Source organism: Camelus bactrianus, chromosome 14 (assembly GCF_048773025.1).
Source record: "Camelus bactrianus isolate YW-2024 breed Bactrian camel chromosome 14, ASM4877302v1, whole genome shotgun sequence".
NCBI lineage: Eukaryota > Metazoa > Chordata > Mammalia > Artiodactyla > Camelidae > Camelus > Camelus bactrianus.
In genome coordinates, this window is record NC_133552.1 from 21380549 (window position 1) to 21402737 (window position 22189).

Below are 22189 nucleotides of genomic sequence, written 5' to 3' on the forward strand. Positions count from 1 at the left end.
TATGGTCTTTTGACAGCTTAATAAGGGCTTAACTCCCAAAATACACAAACAGCTCACACAGCTCAATATCAAAAATAAGAAAACTCAATCAAAAAATGGGCAGAAGACCTAAACACACATTCCTCCAAAGAAGACATACAGATGGCTAACAAGTACATGAAAAGATGCTCAACATTGCTAATTATTAGAGAAATGCAAATCAAAACTACCATGAGGTATCATCTCACAGCAATCAGAATGGCTTTCATCAAAAAGTCTACAAATAATAAATGCTGGAGAGGGTGTGGAGAAAAAGAAACCCCCCTACATTATTGGTGGGACTGTAAGTTAGTGCAGCCACTATGGAGAACAGTACGGAGATTCCTTAAAAATCTAAAAATAGACTTACTATATGACCCAGCAATCCCACTCCTGGAAATAAACATGGAAAAAATGAAAACTCTGTTGAAAAGATACATGCACACCAATGTTCATAGCACCATTATTTACAATAGACAGGACATGGAAGTGAAGCAACCTAAATGACCACTGACAGATGAATGGATAAAGATTATGTGATATATATTATATATACATACATACACACACATATATATACACAATGGAATACTATTACTCAGCCACAAAAAAATGAAATGATGCCATTTGTAGAAACATGGATGGACCCAGAAATTATCATACTAAGTGAAGTCAAGTCAAATAGCATATGATATCACTTACACGTGAAATCTAAAATGATACAAATGAATTTATTTACAAACAGAAATAGACCCACAGACACTGAAAACAAACTAATGGTTACCAAAGTGGAAAGCAGGGGAGGGATAAATTAGGATTTGGGATTAACAGATACAAACTACTTTACATAAAATAGATAAACAATAAGGACCTACTGTATAGAACAGGGAACTACATTCAATATCTTGTAGTAACCTATAAAGGACAAAAATCTGAAAAAGAATATACATGTAAATGTGTGTGTGTGTATATATAATATAGATATAGATATACATCTGAATCACTTTGCTGTACACCTGAAACTAACATAACATTGTAAATCAACTATACTTCAATTTAAAAAAAAGACTCATTATAAGGCTACATTAATTAAGATAGTGTGGTACAAGATTAGACAGACCAATGGAAAACCTGGAAAGACCACGCTCATGTATGTGGGTACATCAAAGGTGCCATAAGAATTTAGTGGGAGAAATGGCTAATGAGTCTTTTCAGTAAGTAGGGCTGGGTCAATTGGATATTAATATGGGGAGGGTGGAATGAACCTTGATCCCAATTTCATACATTTCATAAAAATTAATTTGAGATAACTCATAGACCTGAATGTGAAAGGTAAAATAGTAAAGCATCTAGAAGAAAACACAGGAGACTATCTCCACGGCTTTGGAGTAGGCAAAGTCTTATATATGATACAAAATCACTGATCATAAAAGATCAGCAAACTCAGTTTTATCTCAATTATTTCTGTAATTCTTACCTCCCTCTCCATCGCTACAATCACTGACCTATTTAAGAGTCACTTTGGCCTGTAATACAGCAGTTGTCTCCTAAAAACTGTTCTTTTCCCTTTAATCATTCTTCCATAGCACAGAGAGAATAACATTTAAAATTATAAATTTGACCGTTATTGCCTTTTTTTTGAGTAAAAATCCTATTAACGGGTTAGCATCACTAAGAATATCACATCCAAACTTCTCAGCTGACCTCACCTAGCCCTTTATGACCTGCTATTTACCTATCTCTCCACTCAGTCTGCTTCTAGCTTGAATTTTGGCTCTACCAATTCTAGAGTTCACATTATCACTAACATTAGTCCTATTTTATGCCTGAATTGTTTCTTCCATTTCCTTCACTGGTTCTAATCCATCTTCGATACTGAGAAGCAGGTACAACACATTTGAGAATTCCATCCCTGTAACCTACATTCAGCTAAGTGTCCCTTCTTGACTAGTCCTATTTTCATTTTAGCACTTTCAACAAAATTGGCTTGAATTTCTGGAGGGCATTAACACCACTGAATCCCAGGACTCAAGTTTAGATTTTGGATATAGCAGACCCTCAAGTTCTGTTACTTGTTTATCTCTACTGACAGCCGCTCACTCTCAGTCCTTCCTGTTTCCCCCACTCTCCATCCCGTGGAACTTGCTGGAAGCTTCTTCTATCTGAATTGCACAGATCAAACGGCGCTTTATTTTCCACCGCCCAGGTAAAGAAAAGCAGCACTCAGACAACTTCAGGCCACCTTCCACCCTTCAGTGCCGTCTGATGGAGCACGTTTTTCCTCTCAGTCTGTGAAGCCAACTAGGAAGAAAGCCTGGGCCTGGGGAGTTCTGGAGAACGGAACAGAATAGCCGCACCGGAACCAAAAGTGTTCCTCCACTGTAGTCTCTGCAAAGACAGAACGACTTCCGGTGAGTCTGAGACCCTTAGGTTTCCCAGCACCAAGATCCCGGCATCGACGCGCCATCCGGAAATGGCTTCCGGAAAAGAACATGTAGCCGCGAATGACGGCACGGGCCACGAAAGGCTTGGCTGCCTCCGGGACCCATGATGAGAGCCGTAGGGAAACTGGAGCTCGATGTGCCTTGTGTCATTAACAGACATACAAATGTCCCCAAACGCCACACGTTCCTGAGGGTAACAGGACGGTACCAAGGTCCTTTCGAGCTATCACTCCTGAAGCGCAGACGCGCACAGGGGGAGGGCGAGCATGAACCGCCGCGGCCTCCGTAACCATGGCTGCGGGGGGCGGGGCCTGCGAGCGCCGGTCAAGGGCCAGGGGGCGGGCCGGGAGACTGTGTCCTCCACGGTCCCGGCCCGCCCCGCGCCCGCGCTTCGCTTCCCCTCCCCCCGCTGCACGCTGCGTAGCTGCTCGTTGGCTACTTAGGACGAAAGCTCGGTTGGTGTTTCTCCAGAAGTTTCCCTCTTGGGCGGCGGCAGAGCTAGTAACCTCGGAAGGAGCAGCTCCAGCAGCGGTAGCAGTGACTATTAGGGATGGCGGCGGCTGCAGCGGGACCTGCGACAGCCCAGAGGTGCGTGTTTTCCCTTTCTCTTTGGTATTTATTTGTATCTGCCCCCGCCCCCCACTTTCCTGGGTTAGTGAGCTCTGCTGAAGTCGTTGTTTCCCCGGCAGGTTTTTCCGGAGCTTCTCAGATGCTCTGATCGACGAGGACCCCCAGGCGGCGTTAGAGGTGAGCAAGCCCGTCCAGCCTCCTTCACTCTCCTTTGGGGAACGCGGCCGCCGCGGCTTCAGGCCGACCCCGCCTCTTCCCAGGCTGTCTTAGGACCCGGGCTGCTGCTTTTCCTGTGTCTCAGCCCTAATATTGACAGCTTCCGCCTCTCCTTTGCTCTGTCCCACGGCGGCCCCGTTAGGCCAGACCCCTGTTCTTGCCCCCTCACACTCCTAGACCGTTCCTGCATCTTTGCAACTCCGTAGTAAAACCTCTCTCGAGGATATAGATGACATTCATAGTTGGCCTGAAAGGGTTGGTTGGTTTTGTTTGTTTTAAATGGCGTTTGTGGCTAGAACAAAAAGTGAAATCTAGGCTTGATGTTTGTTAATTTGGTTTTTCTTTTGACAACCATCCTTGCCATTTTTATGTGCCAGGCTCTGTGCTGAATGCCAGTGTGAACTCACACTATTGGGACAAAAACCTTTTCCCGTGTGTGCCTGAAAATTTCCAGATGTCCTGTCACCATTCATTATTCATTTGTTTATGGCTCAAAACAATTTCCTGGGAGTTGCTGTGTGCAAGGCACTGATTGCTATGGGTTAAATTCTTATTTTTCTATTCAGCTTACTTACAAGTTACTTTGTGTGCAGTGAAAGGCTGTAAATCTATAAAGGAAAGCAAAAATAATTAAGTAATAAAAAGAGCCCAAACTAAGAATCCATGATGCAGCGGATCAAAAAATTTAGCCAGGGGTTTCTTGCTTTAAAGCATAAAAAAGAGGAGCCTTGTTTCGTTGTTATAATCTAACACAGGTAAGGTTAGCAATTCAGAGCAAGAGAACCTTTTTCCTAGCTGTGACTTCTGAAAGAAATCTGCTACATGGTCAGTAGAGTCTCTTGGAGGAGGTGACATTTGAGTAGAGGCATGAGGGAATGAGCTCGGAAGCTCTGAGGAAAGTTGATTTCATGCAGGAAGAGGAGCTAGGATCAAGATCTGAGGTAGAAATGAAGTCGACCTACACGAGGAGCAGCAAGAAAGCCCATTTGGCTAGAGTGGGGTGAAAGAGGAGTAAAAGATGAGATGGGGGGAGACCAGGGCCTAGGTCCCTTAGGGCCTTTCAGGATGGAGTATGTTTTTTGGGTCTGGATATGAAGGCCTTCAGATTAAGTGGTTGATTACTCAGTTGTGCTGTAGTGTTTCCTAGTGATGCTTTTGGGAATCAGTATTAGAATAATGTTACAGGATGCGCTGAGAATTTTTCTCCACAATTCCTTGTGTCAGCTAGATAGCTGTTAATTTTCAGAATGTACGTTAGTCATGGTTCTCTTAAGCCCTATGCCTCCTTTGGAAATCCAGTTCACATAATAGTTGCTTTTAAAGGATGTTAATGTAATGCATTTGATTTCACTTTACATCTCATTTTGCTTTTATAATTATTTATTGAAGTGTGATGTGTAACACAAGTCCGCAGCTGATGAACTTTAAGTTTTACATGTATATATAACACCCATTAAAATATGGAATACTTCCATCCTCAAGGCTTTCTCAGGCTTCTTCCTAGTCAGTATTCCCCTTACCCACCAGATAATCCTGTTCTGAACTCCATCAGTACATCAGTTAGTTTTGTTTGTTCTTGGACTTTATATAAACAGTATCATACACTAGATACTCACATAGACTGTCGTGCTTTAAACATTATGTGAAATACATCCATAAATTGTGTGAAGTGATAATTCTTTTTCATTGCTGTGTAGTATTCCACTGTGTAAATATAGCACAATGTATCTGTTCTAACAGTGGACATTTGGGATATTTCCAATTGTTAGCTAGTATCAATAAAATCACTGTGAATTTTCTCGTATATGTATATTGGTGAACATGTGCATTTTCTTTCTTTTGGGAGTGCATTTGTTTTTCTTTCTAGGTGTGGAATTGCACAGTGTAGGCGTGTGGTTAGTTTTAGTGTACTCGTCCTTTAAGTGTGGCTCTTGGACCAGCAGCATCAGCATCACTTCAGAACTCATTAAAAATGTGAATTCTTAGGCCCCACCCCAGGTTTTCTAATAGTACATATGACTCCTGTAGACCAGTACTTCTTTTGGTGGGGGGGAGGGTGGGGTGATTAGGTTTATTATTTATTTTTAGAGGAGGTACTGGTGATTGAACCCAGGACCTCATGCATGCCAAGCATGCACTCTACCACTTGAGCTATACCTTTCCCCACCAGACCAGTACTTCTTACCCTTCTATTTTACAGAATAGAAAAACAGACCCAAAGAAATCCAAATGATTTGTCATAGAGATGTATACAGCCAGTTAGAGGCAGAATAGGGGCCTCAGGACATGTGTTTCCTGACTCTTAGTCTAGTGCTTTAGGACAGTGGTTTTTAGAAGTGTGATGCCCAGACCAACTGTAGCAGCAGCACCTGGAAATTTGTTAGAAATGCAGATTCTCAAGGCCTGCTGTAGACCTGAATCAAAGACTGGGAGTGAGGAGAATGATCATAATAAGGACGAGCCTATATTAAGAGGAAGTGTTCTTTTTAAAATTTGAGACGACTTTCTCACAGAGGTAAACAGGTAAATGTTAATTACTAAATAATTGGTAATAATGAGTAGTGCCAGAATCTTGAGAAGTGTCTGTTTCCCCCTAGGTTTTCCCAGGGGTTGGTTTTATAGTAGCTGTTTTGAAATTGAGGTCACTTGGTATTACATCAGTTAAAATGTCACATTTTTATGTAAGTCTTTTATATAAGTCTCTATATTCCAACTAGGAATAAAGAGAAAATGTCGATATCAAGTTGATTACATCTTTCATTCATTAAACGATGTACATTAATGGCAAATCTGTACTGGGAGCTAGCGATCCAGAGGTAAAACACTGCAGTGAGGGAGTTTGCAGTCTAGAGAAGAGACAGACAAGTCAACAGATCATTAAAATACAAATACTGTAGTGGAATGGTGTATAAAGTACACTAAAGAACACAGCAGAGTAGAGACTAATGGGGGAAGTCATAAAAACTTTAGAGAGGAAGTCTTAATGTAGTAGAGAGAGAAAACATTCATGTGGATTATGAGAGTCTTTTGAGGCCCAGTATGAGTGGTGGTTAAGAGCATGGGCTCTGAAATCAGACTGCTTAGGTCCATGTCCTGGTTTCAGGACAGTTGTGTAAGTTCCTAGTATCATTCTTCTGAATCAGGTTTCCTGTCTGAAAAATGGGACTAACTAGGACCACTTGAAGGGTCATTATGCAGATAAGTAATGTAAGGTACAAGGGTGAGGCCCCTGAGGTAGGCATCTTGTAGATTCTTTGCTTTCTAGATTCTAGCCATACTGGCTCTCTTTCTGTTACTGAGACATGTCGAGCTCAATCCTGGTGCAGGGCCTTTGGACTTTTGCCTAAAATGTACTATCTGTTGACCTATCTCTTGTTTTACTTGGAAGTGTTCATCACTTTAGATTTCATGTGAAGTGTCACCTTTTCAAGGAAGCTGTCTTCTCTGACTACCCTGTCTGAATTGGGCCCCACTGTAAGCTTCAAGAGAGCAGGGGTTTTGTGTATCTGTTTATCACCATGTTCTCAGTGTAGTCCCTGGGATGTGGCAGGCACTCAGATGTGTTAAATCACTCCTACGATAATTCTTGGAACAACTGAGGTGTATTTTACTAACAGGGAGGCTGAAGCTAAAGAGATTAACTTACTCAAGGTTTAGAGTTTAGAAGTGACAAATCTCTGGGTCCAAGGCATCAAGGTCATCTTCTGGAGGAGGATTGGGAGTGTAGAATATAATTAAAGGTTTGGGAGCTGACTTTGAAGTAGTTGGCCATGGATAGCTTTGTTGAGAGTGGAGCTGGTTAGCATAAAACGTACCAGTTCTGCATGGTTATGTGGTTTTTCTCTGGCAGTGCTTGGTAGTTCAGGAAGGGAGACAGCTTGATATTCTTACTTACCCATGACTGGGGATTAGCTGTGGCTAGAGGAAAATGGAAAGTGGAGTCAGGTTGAGATACCCAGATCTAAAGGCCTTCAGACATTAGGTCAGCCTGAGCGGTCTGCTTTTGCTTTTAATCTTAACAAGTTACCATTTTTAGGAAGCATTTTAAAAGAGCCTAAAACTTAAAAAAAATTTGGAAACTAATGTTCTAAAATCCAAGTCTTAAATGATTTTAATGCCTTAAAAAGGAGTTTCCCCCCTTTTGTTCTGTGTTATCAGGGTACTTCCTTTACGATTGTCTTGGTAAAGATTTCAGTGCAATTATAGTTTACAGTTCATCAGGTTTCTTGACTTCTGAGAACTATAAATTGCTTGACTGTAACACAACTCATTTTATGTGAGAAGTACTATATCTTTGGATATGTTTTGTGTAAGTTTGCAGTAAATAGCTTTTTTCTGCTATGATTCAAATGTTGGCACTGAAGTCCTTGCCTTTTGAGATACTTCCCTTTAGTCCCTTTGTCCTCTAGCGGCCAGCATCTGTTGTCCCAGAAACAGTAGAATGCTGAAAACATACCACAAGTCAGATGTAGTCAAGACAGCCACAAATAATTAACTTCCCTTTTTTTTTTTATTATGTTGTATATTCTTCATTCAAAATAAATTCATTATTTTGTTCTATTCATGACTTACAAGTTGATGTGTCAGTTTGTTTTGAGTGGTTTTTGGGTAACTTTTTATTAGCAGCCTAATAAGTCAGTTGCTTAGTTTATTTAACTGAATCACCATAACGGTTCTCCTTAATCAGCAGTTGGTTTGTGTTTTTAAAGGTTATTTGCAAGTTGGTTGTTTGAAATTCCGAAGTTTATTCCTGAGTCTTTAAGGAATATTCTATTCATCTTTGAACCGCCAGTGTCTGGCCTATGTTTGTTCCATAATATGTGTTTAAAAATACTTTTTTAATTGATGATCAAGATAATATTATAATCTATAACAGCCTTTTTGACCCATAATATACCTGTTTTTACTGAGGAGATACTGGAAATTTGGTTTTAAGATATATTTGAGTATACGTAAGAAGCTATCATGTTTTCAAAATTGAAAGTTTAGTGCAAGATGGTTTTTTTAGCTTGGGAATTTCAAAATATTAGATACCATTGTATTAATACAAATATTAGGTGGTGTGTGAAAGAAACTTGGAGTAAAGAAATTTTACAACGAGGCAGTGTAGCAGTTAAAATTCGATTTGGAGTCTGACAGACCTGTACTTGAATCCATCTCTGCCATCTGATTTTCATTAGATCTTGGTGACAGGGCAGAAGATGGTAAAAAGTGGTTTGGATTTTAAGTATATTGGATTTTAGGCATATGATTACTAAGTGTATAGTATTGCTTTGTGAGAACCACACTATGAGATTCAAGTGAAGTCAATGACACACATGTGACTATTGAAGTAATTTTACCTGTTAAGAAAACTACCAAATCCTTAGCGTGTGTGGGCAGTGGGTAGAAATCAAAGTCTTCCTGTTAGCCTGCATTTGTCCTTAGCCTCACTAATCGTGCTCTCTCTTCTTGCATCATTATTTTTCTAGCTACCACTTACATACTGTGACTGCCTAGAGTGGCAGAAGTTTTGATCTCTCTGTTAACTCTTGATCAGTTGACACTTGTTAACTCTGAGCTATTGTATCTGGCTTTTGACAGAATGTTGTAGATTCTTAGGCCATTGATGGAGGAGAGGAGAGGGCCATGTAAGCTTGATTATGTATTTATTGGTTCCATTAACCTCCCTGAGCTCTAAATTTAACTTCCAGTTGTTTTTTTATTTTAATTGGACAGCTTCACATTTTCTAGGCACCTCAAATTCTGCATGATCTTTGAACCTTCTCCAAATTAGAAGGAGAAAAATCAGTGATGGTTAGTGTATAATATTTCAACTAAACTTCAGAATAAATGAGGTGATGATGATTACCATTTATTGAGTTTCTGCTATAGGCCAGGAACTGCTAAGTACTTTACATAAATATTACATTAGATTGTGGGCTTTTGAGGGGAGAAGGGAGGAGAAGGGGGGGATATTGATCATCTTGGAAAGAAAAGCTCCAAGCTTGTTTCCCTGTTAGATCTTCCAAATAGCTTATGATACTAGGTTATTTGATTTAAAATCATGTTTAATTAGAATTCAATGGCTTTTAAGTAGTATTTACTGACACTCGGCATGTTTGTATTTGTAGGAGCTGACTAAGGCTTTGGAACAGAAACCAGATGATGCGCAGTATTACTGTCAAAGAGCTTATTGTCACATTCTTCTTGGGAATTACCCTGGTAACTTTTCTTACAAAGTATATTGTCTCTACTTCTAAGTTATTTACAAATTTTGCTCAAGATACAATGAATTGAATAAAATAGAGATCATCTTCCAGGATTTTTAACTTGGTCTTTCATACAAGGTAAAGTAGCTGAAATGTGACAAACATCATGTTGAGCATCACCCATTTAAATTTTATGGGTGTCCTTTTTTCAGTGGGTGTAGAATTTATACAGATTTAGTTCATGGTTGTTGGATATGTTGACAAAGAATAGCATCACATTTACTGTTTTAGAGAGTATTTAAAAGAATTCCCTTGTTTGTATTTTTTTTTTTTACAAAAAGAATGTATTTCTGTATTACTTCTGTAATTTAAATTATTCTGGATAGGTAATCTGAACAGGGAAAAATTAAATACCTTGAGTCAAATTACATAAATGATGTTAATGAGAAAAGATGAACTTTGTGATGCAGAGCTTTATTTGTTGTCTGAAGAGCTTTAAGAAGGAAGCTAAATACTATGTCATTAGGAAGGTATGAAGGTAATGTTTAATTCAGTTGTATAGATTTTCTTAATTTAAAATCATTTGTCCATTTCACCAGCTTGGAAGCTTAATCTAAGATTGACTCAAATTTTGTGTGTAATACTTGTTGGAATCCATAAGTAACTGACTAAAAAACACTTTTTTTTTCATATACAGATGCTGTTGCTGATGCAAAGAAATCTCTTGAACTTAATCCAAATAGTTCCACTGCTATGCTGAGAAAGGGGTATGCAGTAACTGCTCTTGTTGGGTCTGGACTGTGGATAGTAGGTGTTTAGTTTGTTGAGTGAATTAATTGTCAGCTTTATATAAATAGTAAATTCTATTTTGGTACATTTTGTAGCTGAGATAAAATTCCATTTTAATACATTTTAGACTTCTGTACTAACTACAGTGTGTGATAGGAGGTATATACTTAGTATGTTTAAAGCAGTGATGATTAAAGTGACTGCAAGGTATAGATGAAACTGATGCATTTCCGGTCCCTTTTTTGTTTCATCGTTTGGAATTGAAACAATGAACTGTATTGAACTGACTAGAGAACATGTATTGAACTGACTAGAGAACATGTATTCCTCAACCAAGCTGGGCAGGCTACATTTAATGCCATGAAGACTCTGTATCTGTGTATTTTATATCCCAGCTTGTTTTTGTTGATAAGTGTGAGTTTATGCTTTAAGTCAGAAGTTTAATTCCATAGTATAACTATTTTGAAAAAAGCAAATATATACAATTAAAATCAAGAAATTCCTTCTGAAATGAGTTCCAAAGTGGGATTTTAATGGGAATTATACTAGATGTTACAGTTAAACATCTGTAGAGACTCTCTCGGCTTATTAACATATACTTAAATTCTTTTTTGCAACAGTAGAGAGTACTAGGTTTTTTTTTTTATTTAGAAAGAAGGCAATTTTACATGATCTCATGTGTGTGTGTGGTATTTGTTTTTAATATGCTCATGCAGGATATGTGAATACCATGAAAAAAACTATGCTGTTGCTCTAGAAACTTTTACAGAAGGACAGAAATTAGATGGTAAGTACTGGAGTTATCTGTTAGTAAACTAATCTATTATATTTGTATGTCTTAAGTATCATAGCTGAATTTTGTTAGCATAATCTCAAGTTAATTACAGAAACTCAACACCTTTTTTTCCTCCTCTTAATAACATTTTGTATTGATTGCACAATTTGAGTTTACTTAAAAATTGATTAAATTGGCCTTTCCTTAGCATTTAAACTTTATCGTTAGAAGCAAAAAACTGTGTAATACTTAGTGTGCTCCAAGTACTTAGGCTGGCTTTATTTTTTTCTAATGGACAAGTGAGAGTTTAACTTGCTCTTACATTCAGAAGTCTGTTTAAGTTATTATTCAGATTGCTTACAACACAGATTTTTATTGGGACATGAAGTGTAAGTCTGGGTAAAGTATGATAGGGTATAGAAGAAACATGGAGCTTTGAGAGTATTGTGAGTTTCTAGTGTCTTTTTGAGAGAAACATGAAAATTATCACAGCAGTATGGATGTCTCTGTGCAGGATATAGAAATTGTAAGAGCTGAGTATCAAAAAATCTGCAAAATACTAAAAGGTTGTAAGTAATCTCTTTGGTAATTATAGACTACATAATCATTTTATCTTCATTTTATGATAGAATGTTACCACAGTTCTCTAAAGCAGTGGGAATGCTTTTGCTCCATGGGGGACATTTGGCAGTGTCTGCAGAGATTTTGGATGATCATGATTGGTGGGGAGAGGGGGGATGTACTACTGACATCTAGTGAGTAGAGGCCAGGGATGCTTGCAGTGCACAGGACCGTCCCCCACAACAAGGAAGTGTCTGGTCCAAAATGTCAGTAGTGCTGAGGTTGAGAAGCCCTCATACCAAAAGTATTGTATGACTGTATTTTAAAATATATCCTACTTTGAATATTTGCTTTTCTGCTGTATGCCTACTTGAGAAAGGGTGACAAACCCAGCTTTGCAAATGGAACCTACAAATTAGGAAAGAAGAGATCTAGGCCATAGGAGTTATTCTCAGACTTGGTTATCCCAAGTGTGGTATGTAAGTTATGTGGCTATTCAGTTTCTAAGCCAGCATGTCTATACTTCATGCAAATTCTAAAGAGTCCAGTTATCGAGAGCCTTGATACATACATATTTAAAAACCCTGATGAGACATGAGTCATTTTATCTTTAGATTTCTGAGCCCTTTTTCTTATCTTTTTAGAGCAGCAGAAAGTTCCCTGCCTAAATTCCTTCCTTGAGTAATATTTTATTATAATGCCATTGACTTTTATCCTAGAATTGTTTCAGAGGTAGCCTCAGAAGAGGGGTGTCTGCTCTTTGGTAAAATTGCTGATGAGGATATTTAGTTTAAAGTCAGATTTGTTTTTTAATTCCAGGAGAAACTTATATTAAACTGTTCAGCTTCCATTTTGACAGGGTTAAAAATTTATAATTCAGAATATTACTTTTTTTTTCCCCTTTGTATAATAGGAAGCTTGGTTTAAGATTTTGATGTAATTGTTCTCCATTAGAATGAATGTGTGTATCAAGGCCTATATAATTGAGTTTTGTTTGTAAATTAATGAATTAGAAAATTTCATTTTAAGAAAGTCTAAATTTCTATACTTTTTTTAAAAAATAATGTTACCTGCAGTTAGCTTGAATTAGTAAACTTTTATTTAGATAACTTTTAATCATTTTTCTTAGCGTTGTATTAGACCTTTTTACTATGTAGGTAATTGTCAATGTTTTGAGTCTTCAGAAATGAGTAGTTTGCTTATGTACATGTTTACATTGCTATCTGTAAATACATAGTTCACCATCTGTATGTTTTCAAACTTGGAGATACGACAAAATTCTGCAAAGTGTAAAAATGCTTCTTGATATTGGTGTTGAAAGGCATGGTAACAAGTAAAGCCGCTGGGAAAATAGTAGGCAGGATGGGTTGCTCATTGGAGAGCAGGCAGGTGGCTTCTGGGCCTCAACCCAGTTGCTGGTTACCAGGCCTCAACCCCACCCTAGCTGATGGCGTACTGGGAGTCTGATTCAGGTCTGATTTTGTTGTGCCAGAGGAAGCCCTTTTAAAAGTAGAGGAGTGAGGGAAAATGTAGACTATCTGTATCTGGGAACCAGTAAGATTGACTGTGGTTAAAATTGATTTTTAAAAAATCAGAATGCTTCAGAATGAACGACTAAGTAGTAAACCTAATAATATTAATAGCTGTAACATTAGGATTGCTATAAGATCTGTTAGGACAGATATTTTTGTCTGTCTAATTCACTGCTGAATTCCCAGTGCCTAAAACAATGTTTGGAACACAGTAGGTATTCAGTAATTATTTGTTGAGTGAATATGTTAGGTTGTGCGGTTGAGGGACGTTACAGTCTGTTCTTTCTAGGTGCAGATGCTGATTTCGTTGTCTGGATTAAAAGGTGTCAGGAAGCTCAGGAAGGTAAGTATGTAAGTTTCCCATGGTCTTTCCATTTAAAAAGAAGTAGTATTTGACATTTTTTTGATTTAAAATAATTTGTTTTGAACTTCATACCTTATAATTTAAGTAATGCATGTTCCCTTAGATTGAGATTTCCAAAGGTGTTTTGATTTTTGCCTAGTTGGTATGTTGAAAGGGAGTTTTGGGTGGATTTGTTTTACAATGGTATTACTGGTAAGAAATTACTAAGGTGTCTAAAGTGACTCCAGGTTGCAGAGTTAAACTACTTTCTCTTAATAGGTGTGTATGGAGAATTGGTTTGTTTAATCAGTATGTTTGTGCCATAGAAATCATGTGTATAGCTTTGCCTGTACATATACTGTTATCTGAAAATGTTTCCTTTTTATGTTTTTAATAGGATCACAGTCCGAAGTGGTAAGTCCAAAGTTTTTATCCTTTGTTTTAACTTAATTATATTATTACTGAATATATTTGAGACAGGACTCAGAATGAGCCTTTTCTCAGTTCGTTATCTCTCTAGGGCAGTTTTACTTCTATTTTTCCTCAAAATGCCGTCTCTTTCCTTTCATTTAGGGGTATCTTAGAGTCCACCAGTGACCCAGGGCAAATTCTTTAGATTTATAGTCTTAACTGGCACACCTGTAGTTTGGAGAAGCATGGATTGGTTGAGAGTCACTTCGTTTTCTCATCGGGCAGTGGGCAATGTTTGTTGCAGAGAGGCCATAAGCAGAGTAAGAGAGTTGTATCAGGAAGGCACCACGGAAATATTCCCTTGTATGTTGTTCCAGAGCAGTCTGTCTGATGCCATTGTTAACGGTTATACTGCATTCTTAAAAACGGTTTTTTAAATGTTAGTTATTTTCGGTTTAGAGAGTTACAGAATCTTGAAACTGAACATTTTATGTGTAACCTTTTCCAGTCATATCTTCAGGAAATTTTCTGTGTTTTTATGCTTTTGTTTTAAAAGAAAAATCTTTTTAAAATTGAAACTCAAAAAATTTTAAATGCTGACTATTCTAATTTTTGTGAAGATACATATTATTTAACAATTACGGATGCCATGCTTTGTAGAAAGTTTTCATGTAGTTATTTCATATCAAAGTAACCATAGCACTGGGTAAATTAATACTGCATGCATTTTTAACATATAGTTACTAAACTAACTTGTAAAAATCTTTCTATTTCAACTTGTCAAAATCAGTCTTCTTCCCAGAGGACACATCAGTCAAAAATCAAGTAAGTGTTTCTTTTTCATTATGCCTAGTAAATATGCCTCAAGGGAAAAAACCTTGTCATTTAATAGTAAGCAGGTCCTTACTTGTGATTTAAGTATTTCTTAGCTTTTAAAAAAATGTTATAGCCTTGAAAAACTAATTATAAGGCCATTTACTGATTTGGATTAGAGATCATATTAAGGTTAAAATTAATCACTTGCCATCTTAAAACTTGTTTCACCTTTTTCCATATTGTGTCACCTTTCCATGTATTAAGGAAAGCCTTTTCCATTTAAGTTGTTGTTAGTACATAGGTAAATAAATCAGTAGTAAACTTGATAGAATTGTAAGTCTACCTGCCTTTTATAGTTGGAGTAAATTTTTCATAGAATAATTCTGCATGAGTTGAAAGTCACTTGCTGAGGGCAGCAGTTACAATCATGAATAAGTATCTAGCAAAGTATTTGATTTTATTTTTAGTTGTTCATTAGCCATTGTATTCCTGGGACTATAACAGAAAGAAAAGTCATTGATCTTGAACTTTGCATCCTCACTGAATTTCAAAGGGAAACTGTGAGACTTTTAAAGATGAGATGCTTTTGACATAATTACCTAAAGTGGCTTGGAAATGTTAAAACAATTTATTCATGTTCTTCCTGGGGAGATACAGGATAACTCTCCAAGTAACTAGCTACTTTAGTTTGGTGGCAGGGATAGAACACATAAACTTAAATAATAATTAGGGTGTTTGGAGCATAAAATAATCCAACATTGATTTAATAAGCATTCCATGTATCAGGCACTGTGTTTAGTCCTGGCAATGTAATAGTGGCAGTATAGATACATAGATCTGCTGTCATGGGGTTTATAATCTGGTCTAATTTGAAAGTGAGGATTCCTACATTTTTAGAGCTTTTAGAGGGAAAGATACACATAATTAGAATATCTAGCCACACTAATCTTTCCACATACTTTGAGACTGAAAGAAGACGCTATTCAATGTTGTGTCTGGCAGAATGAGTTCAGTTATTTTAATTTTTGCTCACTTACTTCTGCTCCCTGTGCGCAGGGCTGTTTACCCCCCAGTTTCAATAAAGAGATCCTGGAGTGTTGGGTCAGGGAAGTGTAATAACACCTGCTCCTGACTTGCCGATTGCTTCGCCCTTCTAAGCTTACACTGTTTTCATTTGTAAAATAGGGATAGAAGTTTTACTTCTCAGCATTAGGTTGAAATGAGAGTGTAAAGCTACTGATGGTGTATTGGAACTGTTAACCTGTTGAGAATAAATTTTATCTTTTAAAAATTTTTTTTCTTTTTTTAAAATCTTTTTTGGGGGGGTTAACTGGGTTTATTGATTGATTGGTTGGGGTTTTTTTTTCCAATGGTGCTGGGAATTGAAACCAGGACCTTAAGCATGCATGTTAAACATACACTCTACCACTGAGCTATATATATCCTCCCTCAGATTTTATCTTTAATGTCAGCTTAAGCACAGCAGTGTTAGAGATAGGTCAGAACCTAGAAAATCATGTAAGTATTTAAATCCACTGGAGGGGTTTGGGGCATCATCTGCCTTTTGTCTTCCGTTAGTACGTATCGTGAAATTAGTTACATCAGATTGTTTCTGAGAATCAGCAGCTGCTCTACTATTTTGTTCCTCAAGGTGGAGCTCTTGTTGTTCATCAGATTATTGTTTTTATCTTGACAAAACAAAGAAGCAACAACTTGAAGAAAATTAGTTCTAAGTTTTCTTTTTCTTTTTTAATAGGTATGACTGGTATCAAACAGAATCTCAAGTAATCATTACACTTATGATCAAGAATGTTCAGAAGAATGATGTAAATGTGGAATTTTCAGAAAAAGAGGTCATTACAGTGTTGAATTATTTTTTGTTGAGATTAAATACTTTTATTTGTAAATGTAAATATATATTGCAGAATAATCTATAGCAGCCTATCAGTTATATATCATGTTTTCCTGAGAAAATGTGGAAAATGCTGATGAAAATCTAAAGCATTGCTTTTTAATTTGAATCATTTTAAGTTTTGAGACAAGGATATGTATCCTGCAGGTTATAGCTAAATATGCATTGTGTTCTTTTTTTTTTTTAAATTTGGAATTCAAAGCAGAACTTGGTTGATAGATATAAAAGATAATTAGTAAGATACGTGATTTGGTTACATTTGTGTGGTAACCTCATGAAAAAGGTCTGCTTACATGTTGTAACTTACACATCTTAGAATTTGCTAACCATATTAAATGAGTATGATTTTTTTTTTTTGGATTAAGGGCTTTAGTACATTTTATTCATGTGAATTTCACTTTGAGGAGAAGAATATTGAAATTCTATCACAAATGCTGGCATTAGACTTTAAATTTGGTTTATTGTTCAGTTTACTGCTGATGATACATTTAAAAGATGAAAAATCAGTAGATGTAAGATAAAAATAAGCTACAGAATTTAAAATAAAAAGAACCTCATATGACTAAATTAATTAGTACCACTCAACTCAAACATCAAAGAAAAAATGGAAATGGGAAATATTTTTAAAAGTATAATGATGATGATACAACTCAGTAAAATTCGATTGATACAGTTGTTTAGAAGGAAATTTTAAGATTTTAACGTATATATAACCATTCAAGAAAGCTTGAAGTCAAATTTTTTAGTACTTTATATGAGGAAGATAGAAGAAAGAATAGCGATTTAAACATATGATAGGAAATTATAAAAGTAAGAACAGAAATCAGTGAAATAAGAGGAGTATGACTTTTAATAACTTGATTTCTTAGCACGTAGTAGGAAGCCTTGTGATAGATGTTTAAGCGAGTTTGTGGTAAAACCAGATGTTTTGCACATGAATTCTTTTTTTACATACTGTATCATTTTGCTGTTGTACTTTTTTGAGTTTCCTTAAGATTTAAATCTTAAATATGTGTTATGAAAAATACACCATTCTGCTGTTCAATTATGTATATGAGAATTCATGTGAAGGATACCAAATTTTTTTAAAAGGATCATTTTTAGATTCTTAAGTCTGATATTCCATGTTATGTTTTAAAAATTATCAGCAGATTGAAGTTCTGTAATAAGATTCAGTTCAAGTGTTCTACCCTTCGTTAAATAAATTTTTAAAAAGTGCTCCTAATTTTGTGTTCATTAGTTGTCTGCTGTGGTGAAACTTCCTTCTGGAGAGGATTACAATCTGAAGCTGACACTTCTTCATCCTGTAATACCGGAACAGAGCACATTTAAAGTGCTTTCAACAAAGGTAAGACAATGGAAAAGGGCTGTCAGTAGTAATCTTTTCAAAATATAGAAAGCTTGGTCAACTGATTATCCCTGTGATTATAAACTTAATAGATCCTTTCAGCCACATATCTTTAAGAGCAGTGATTTTTGGATAATAGTTTTTCCACCTCTTCAAATTCTAGGACAAAGGAGTATAAGAATCTGCTTAACCTCAGCAGAGTTTGTATGCTTATTAAGATAGGTGTAATACTTCTCAGTAAAGAGATTTTCACAAAAGATGTAATGATCAGCGTCTTTTTTAACGTTTGTTGACAGCGTCTCATGACTTGAACTTGTCAGTTTGACCTGTGTTGATGTACAAATACTCTTCTTATACTTCCTTATGCAGTAAAAATACGAACTGCTGAATCTGTTCTTCTGTTTTTCAGTTAAGCTGAATTTTAGATTACTTTGTTATGGGAGGGTTAATGAATAATGTAAATTACAGTTTGAGTAACTATTAACTTCTAGATTTTATATTTTCAAAAAGAAGTAAAACATGCAATAGAATTAAAAATCAGGGAATATATCACCTACCAATCAAAAGATGTAGTAGGAGTAGGTAGAAGTGTAATTTGGTAGGAAAAATGCTGAACTGAAAATCAGAAAAATCTGACTGGTTCTTTGCTTGCCCTGTGAATTTAGACTAGTCACACATGATTTATAGGACAAAATTGTCAAAAATGAAATGGACTGTGAGCTCTGAAGTCCTTTCATCTGTAAGATTGTATGATGAATACAATGAGTTATCTTAAAAAAGAATGATACAAATAGATTTTTTCCCATTACTGCACCTTTTTTTTTAAACATTTTTTATTGATTTATAATCATTTTACAGTGTTGTGTCAATACTACACCTTTTTTATACACATTCCCTACGACATAGTATGTTATTTAACTATAGAGTCTAATTGTGTGAATTTTCCTATCATAGAATCAGGGTTGGCTTGTGTCCTGAAGTGTGGTAGCTGGACCTGCAGGAAGAAGGGGACATCTGCAGAGGGGAGAGCAGGAAATGCAAAGGAAAGAAGCAGTAGCTTCTGCATCGAGCTAAAAATGGTCCATCCATTTATCTATTTGAAGAGTACCGAGTACAAAACTATTTACTTAGGAGGCAGAGATAGGAAACAGTTGCTTGGACAATAGGAATTGAGAAAAAGGATAATATCTTAGGAACATTTTAGTCTTACTGGCCCCATCCACACAGTGTAGTTTGTTTAATAAAATAATACTGGGTAAAGTAATCAAGAACAAAACTATAGCCAGATTTTAGAGGGAATCAAGTCAGAAAATTATGAGTTTGGCATCTTTCTAGTGAGAAGTTGTTAATGCCTGTCTTTTGGAAGTAATTTAAATGTAAACTGATTTGTGTGAATAGGTGGCGAATAACTTTAAAACCTGTGTTACTGAGCCACCTCGTATAATGGAAGAAGAGTGTGTTTGGTGAACACACAGTTCTGTGTGGCTGGAATCGAGGATGAACCTAAACATTGTCATACCTTGCTCTTCATCCTCCTTTGAATTTTGTGAGTGCTTGTTGATTCTGACCATTCCCCAGCCCTTCTTACTGTATTCCCAATTCGCCTTTTTTGCCCCTTTCTCCTTTTTTAAATGCTGCATAACCACTTTCCTTCCCTGTATAGTAGTTTGTTTATATATGTTTTATTTCCCTCGCTTTTAGTAAGTCTTTTGAGGATAAGAAGCATGTCATATTTGTGTCTCTGTATGTGCTCCAGGCAGGGTTGCTGGATAAAGTACAGGATGCCCAGTTAACTTTAAAAGCGGTGAATAATTTTCAAGTATGAATAGTTTCCATTTGTTCAATTTGGCAGCCTAGCACTGTGCACTGTGTGTAGTGAATTGGTGCTGAGTGATTGTTCAGAGAATGGATTTAAATTGAATTCTGATAGCCTTCTGAAGGTGGTAGAGTGTTAATATTTTCATTCTTAGTTTTATAAGTAAAAAGAAGCTGAGGCTTATGGACTTTTAAGTGGTTTCCCCAAGTTCACAAGTTACTAAATTGTTCAACCTGGCCCAAAAGGAATACATTTACTTCCATAAAGCAGAACTTTACTTAAATTCTTTGTGTAGGTTTTTCTAAGTTCTGGATTAAAGAATTTAGATTTGAAGGATGTATTCCTGGAGAATGATTATTTTTCTTGTCCTAGCCCAAAGTAATATATATTACTTTGTTAAACTACCAGTTTTTAAGCTGTGTTTTACAGGAAACAAATGGAAAGAATTGTACTTAATTATATCTTAAGGGAAATGTGAAAGTTTTGAATCCTTTTTTGGTACAGCAGAGGGAGACAGTGTTAGAATACTGAAAATAAAATCTTTCTCTGAGTTACTGAGGCTTATTTAGTAATGCCACTAAAAGGGAGAAATAGTAATTTGCTTTTCATATGTATGCAGGTGTCTTGAATCATTTATGTGGATTGAAAAAGGAGTGCATTTTGCTAGAAAATCTACTTGAAATGAGAGAGTCTGTAAAATCTGTCGTTTAAAAGGGCTGTTTCTTTGCTTTTTGAGAATCCTGTTTTCTTCCCCACTTTCAAGGTTGAACGAATGTTGCATATTTACATATAACCATTGGTTAAATGTTACTAATTCAAGTGAAATATAGTTTCCAATGAAAATAGAGATAAGACCCTTAAATTATAGAAACAACATTTCTTAACTAAATATTTCACAATGTAGTATCTGTTTTTCCTGGTCAGAATTCATGTTGTTGTTGTTGTTGTTGTTGTTGTTGTTGTTGTTTTAATTGGGTTATAGTCGGTTTACAATGTTGTGTCAATTTCCAGTGTAGAGCACAATTTTTCAGTTATACTGGTCAGAATTCATGTTTTTTCAGTAACTGTGATACTTACTTCTATCTTCTACTGAATACTAACTTTCATATCTGCGTATTAATCCATTTTCTTTATTAAGAAACTGTAATGTTTCTTTTGTTACATGTTGTTAATTTCATGACAATATTCTCTCATCACAGTCACAGAATTATAACTTCAGTAACAGCTATGTTGTGAAATATTCATTTTAAAGATTAATATTCACTCCCTCTAAGAAAAAATTAGAATTCTCAAAATCCTTTGGAGTAAATTTACCCTTGTGGAAATACTGTGTTCCTGTTTTAAGTCGAAGTAATTTTTCTGTATTACATCAATATAAAATGTGAAGACTTTTAACTGGAATTGTGGGAAATAAAAATATGTGTCTTAGAGACAAATAGCTCCCTTCTCCCTTATTAACCCACTAAAATTCAAGAATTTCAGAGAGAATTTCTTTTCTTAATATTCATAGAAGAATCCTAATTATAACATCATGGGGTTGGAGGTGTCTGGGCAGGATGCTTTGGCTTTTGTAAACACACAGATGTTGGGGAGGGGTTTGGATTATTGGTTTGTTATGTTTTTTGATATAGGGGTGGTGGTAATAGTTTTTTGGTTTTTTTTTAAATAACTGACTAGTTGCTGATATTCACAGATTGTAAGTCTTGGAGTGTATTCTTGCCTCCTTTTCTGTTATGTATATTCATATTTTTTGAAAGAAAAGGATTTTACTGTCCATGCTATCTGTACCTGTCTTGTTAGACTTAGCAATGCATTATGGATATTTTTTCATGCCCTTAAATGTTTTATAGCAAATACCTCATCACATACATTTACTGTAGCTTGTTTAGCCAGTGACGTATTGTTTGACCTTTGGAAAGTTGTAGTAACTGTTTTGATTGCTGTGTGTTATCCCATGTAATCCTCACGTTTATAGCATGGTGTAGGTATTGTTATTACCTTTTTACAGATATGGAAACTGAACCCATAGATGTGAAATAATTTGCTCAGATTTTTTAGCTAATTGTAAAAATGATGAAGGTATTGATAACAGCCCACATATGCTGTGTTTTTTTCATGCGTGGTTTCATTTAATCCTCATAACCCTAAGAGAGGTAGCCCTTCCCTCTTAATTCCATTTCACAGGAGAAACTGAAGCTCAGTGAGATTAGTCATACATCCAACAAGTGACACCCGTTTGTGACTCTTTTCTTTCTAAAATTACACAACTGATTGTTTTTGACTTGTTCTCAGCCTCTACTTATTTCTGAGGTTATAAAATGAGTAAAACTTCTAGCAGTAAAAGACCCTTCCAGCAAGTTATTCTATTTCTTGGCTCTGTCATCTCTAAAATATGTATGCTTTTCTTCTCTTAAAGGGTTTTTCTGTTAAGTGAGAGGATATATATG

At 36.1% G+C, this 22189-nt stretch overlaps 1 protein-coding gene across 1 annotated transcript in view; it reads left to right on the forward strand.

Moving 5' to 3' along the window:
- Positions 1-2785: 2785 nt before the first annotated feature.
- SUGT1 (SGT1 homolog, MIS12 kinetochore complex assembly cochaperone) overlaps positions 2786-22189 on the forward strand; it is a 37244-nt gene continuing 17840 nt past the window's right edge. Inside the window, exons 1-10 of the mRNA XM_010973293.3 lie at positions 2786-3050; positions 3152-3209; positions 9362-9452; positions 10137-10206; positions 10945-11015; positions 13386-13439; positions 13837-13853; positions 14641-14675; positions 16423-16519; positions 17819-17926. Of these exons, the coding sequence (XP_010971595.1) occupies positions 3013-3050; positions 3152-3209; positions 9362-9452; positions 10137-10206; positions 10945-11015; positions 13386-13439; positions 13837-13853; positions 14641-14675; positions 16423-16519; positions 17819-17926 (639 nt within the window). The 5' untranslated portion in view covers positions 2786-3012. The remainder of the gene's footprint in view (positions 3051-3151; positions 3210-9361; positions 9453-10136; positions 10207-10944; positions 11016-13385; positions 13440-13836; positions 13854-14640; positions 14676-16422; positions 16520-17818; positions 17927-22189) is intronic.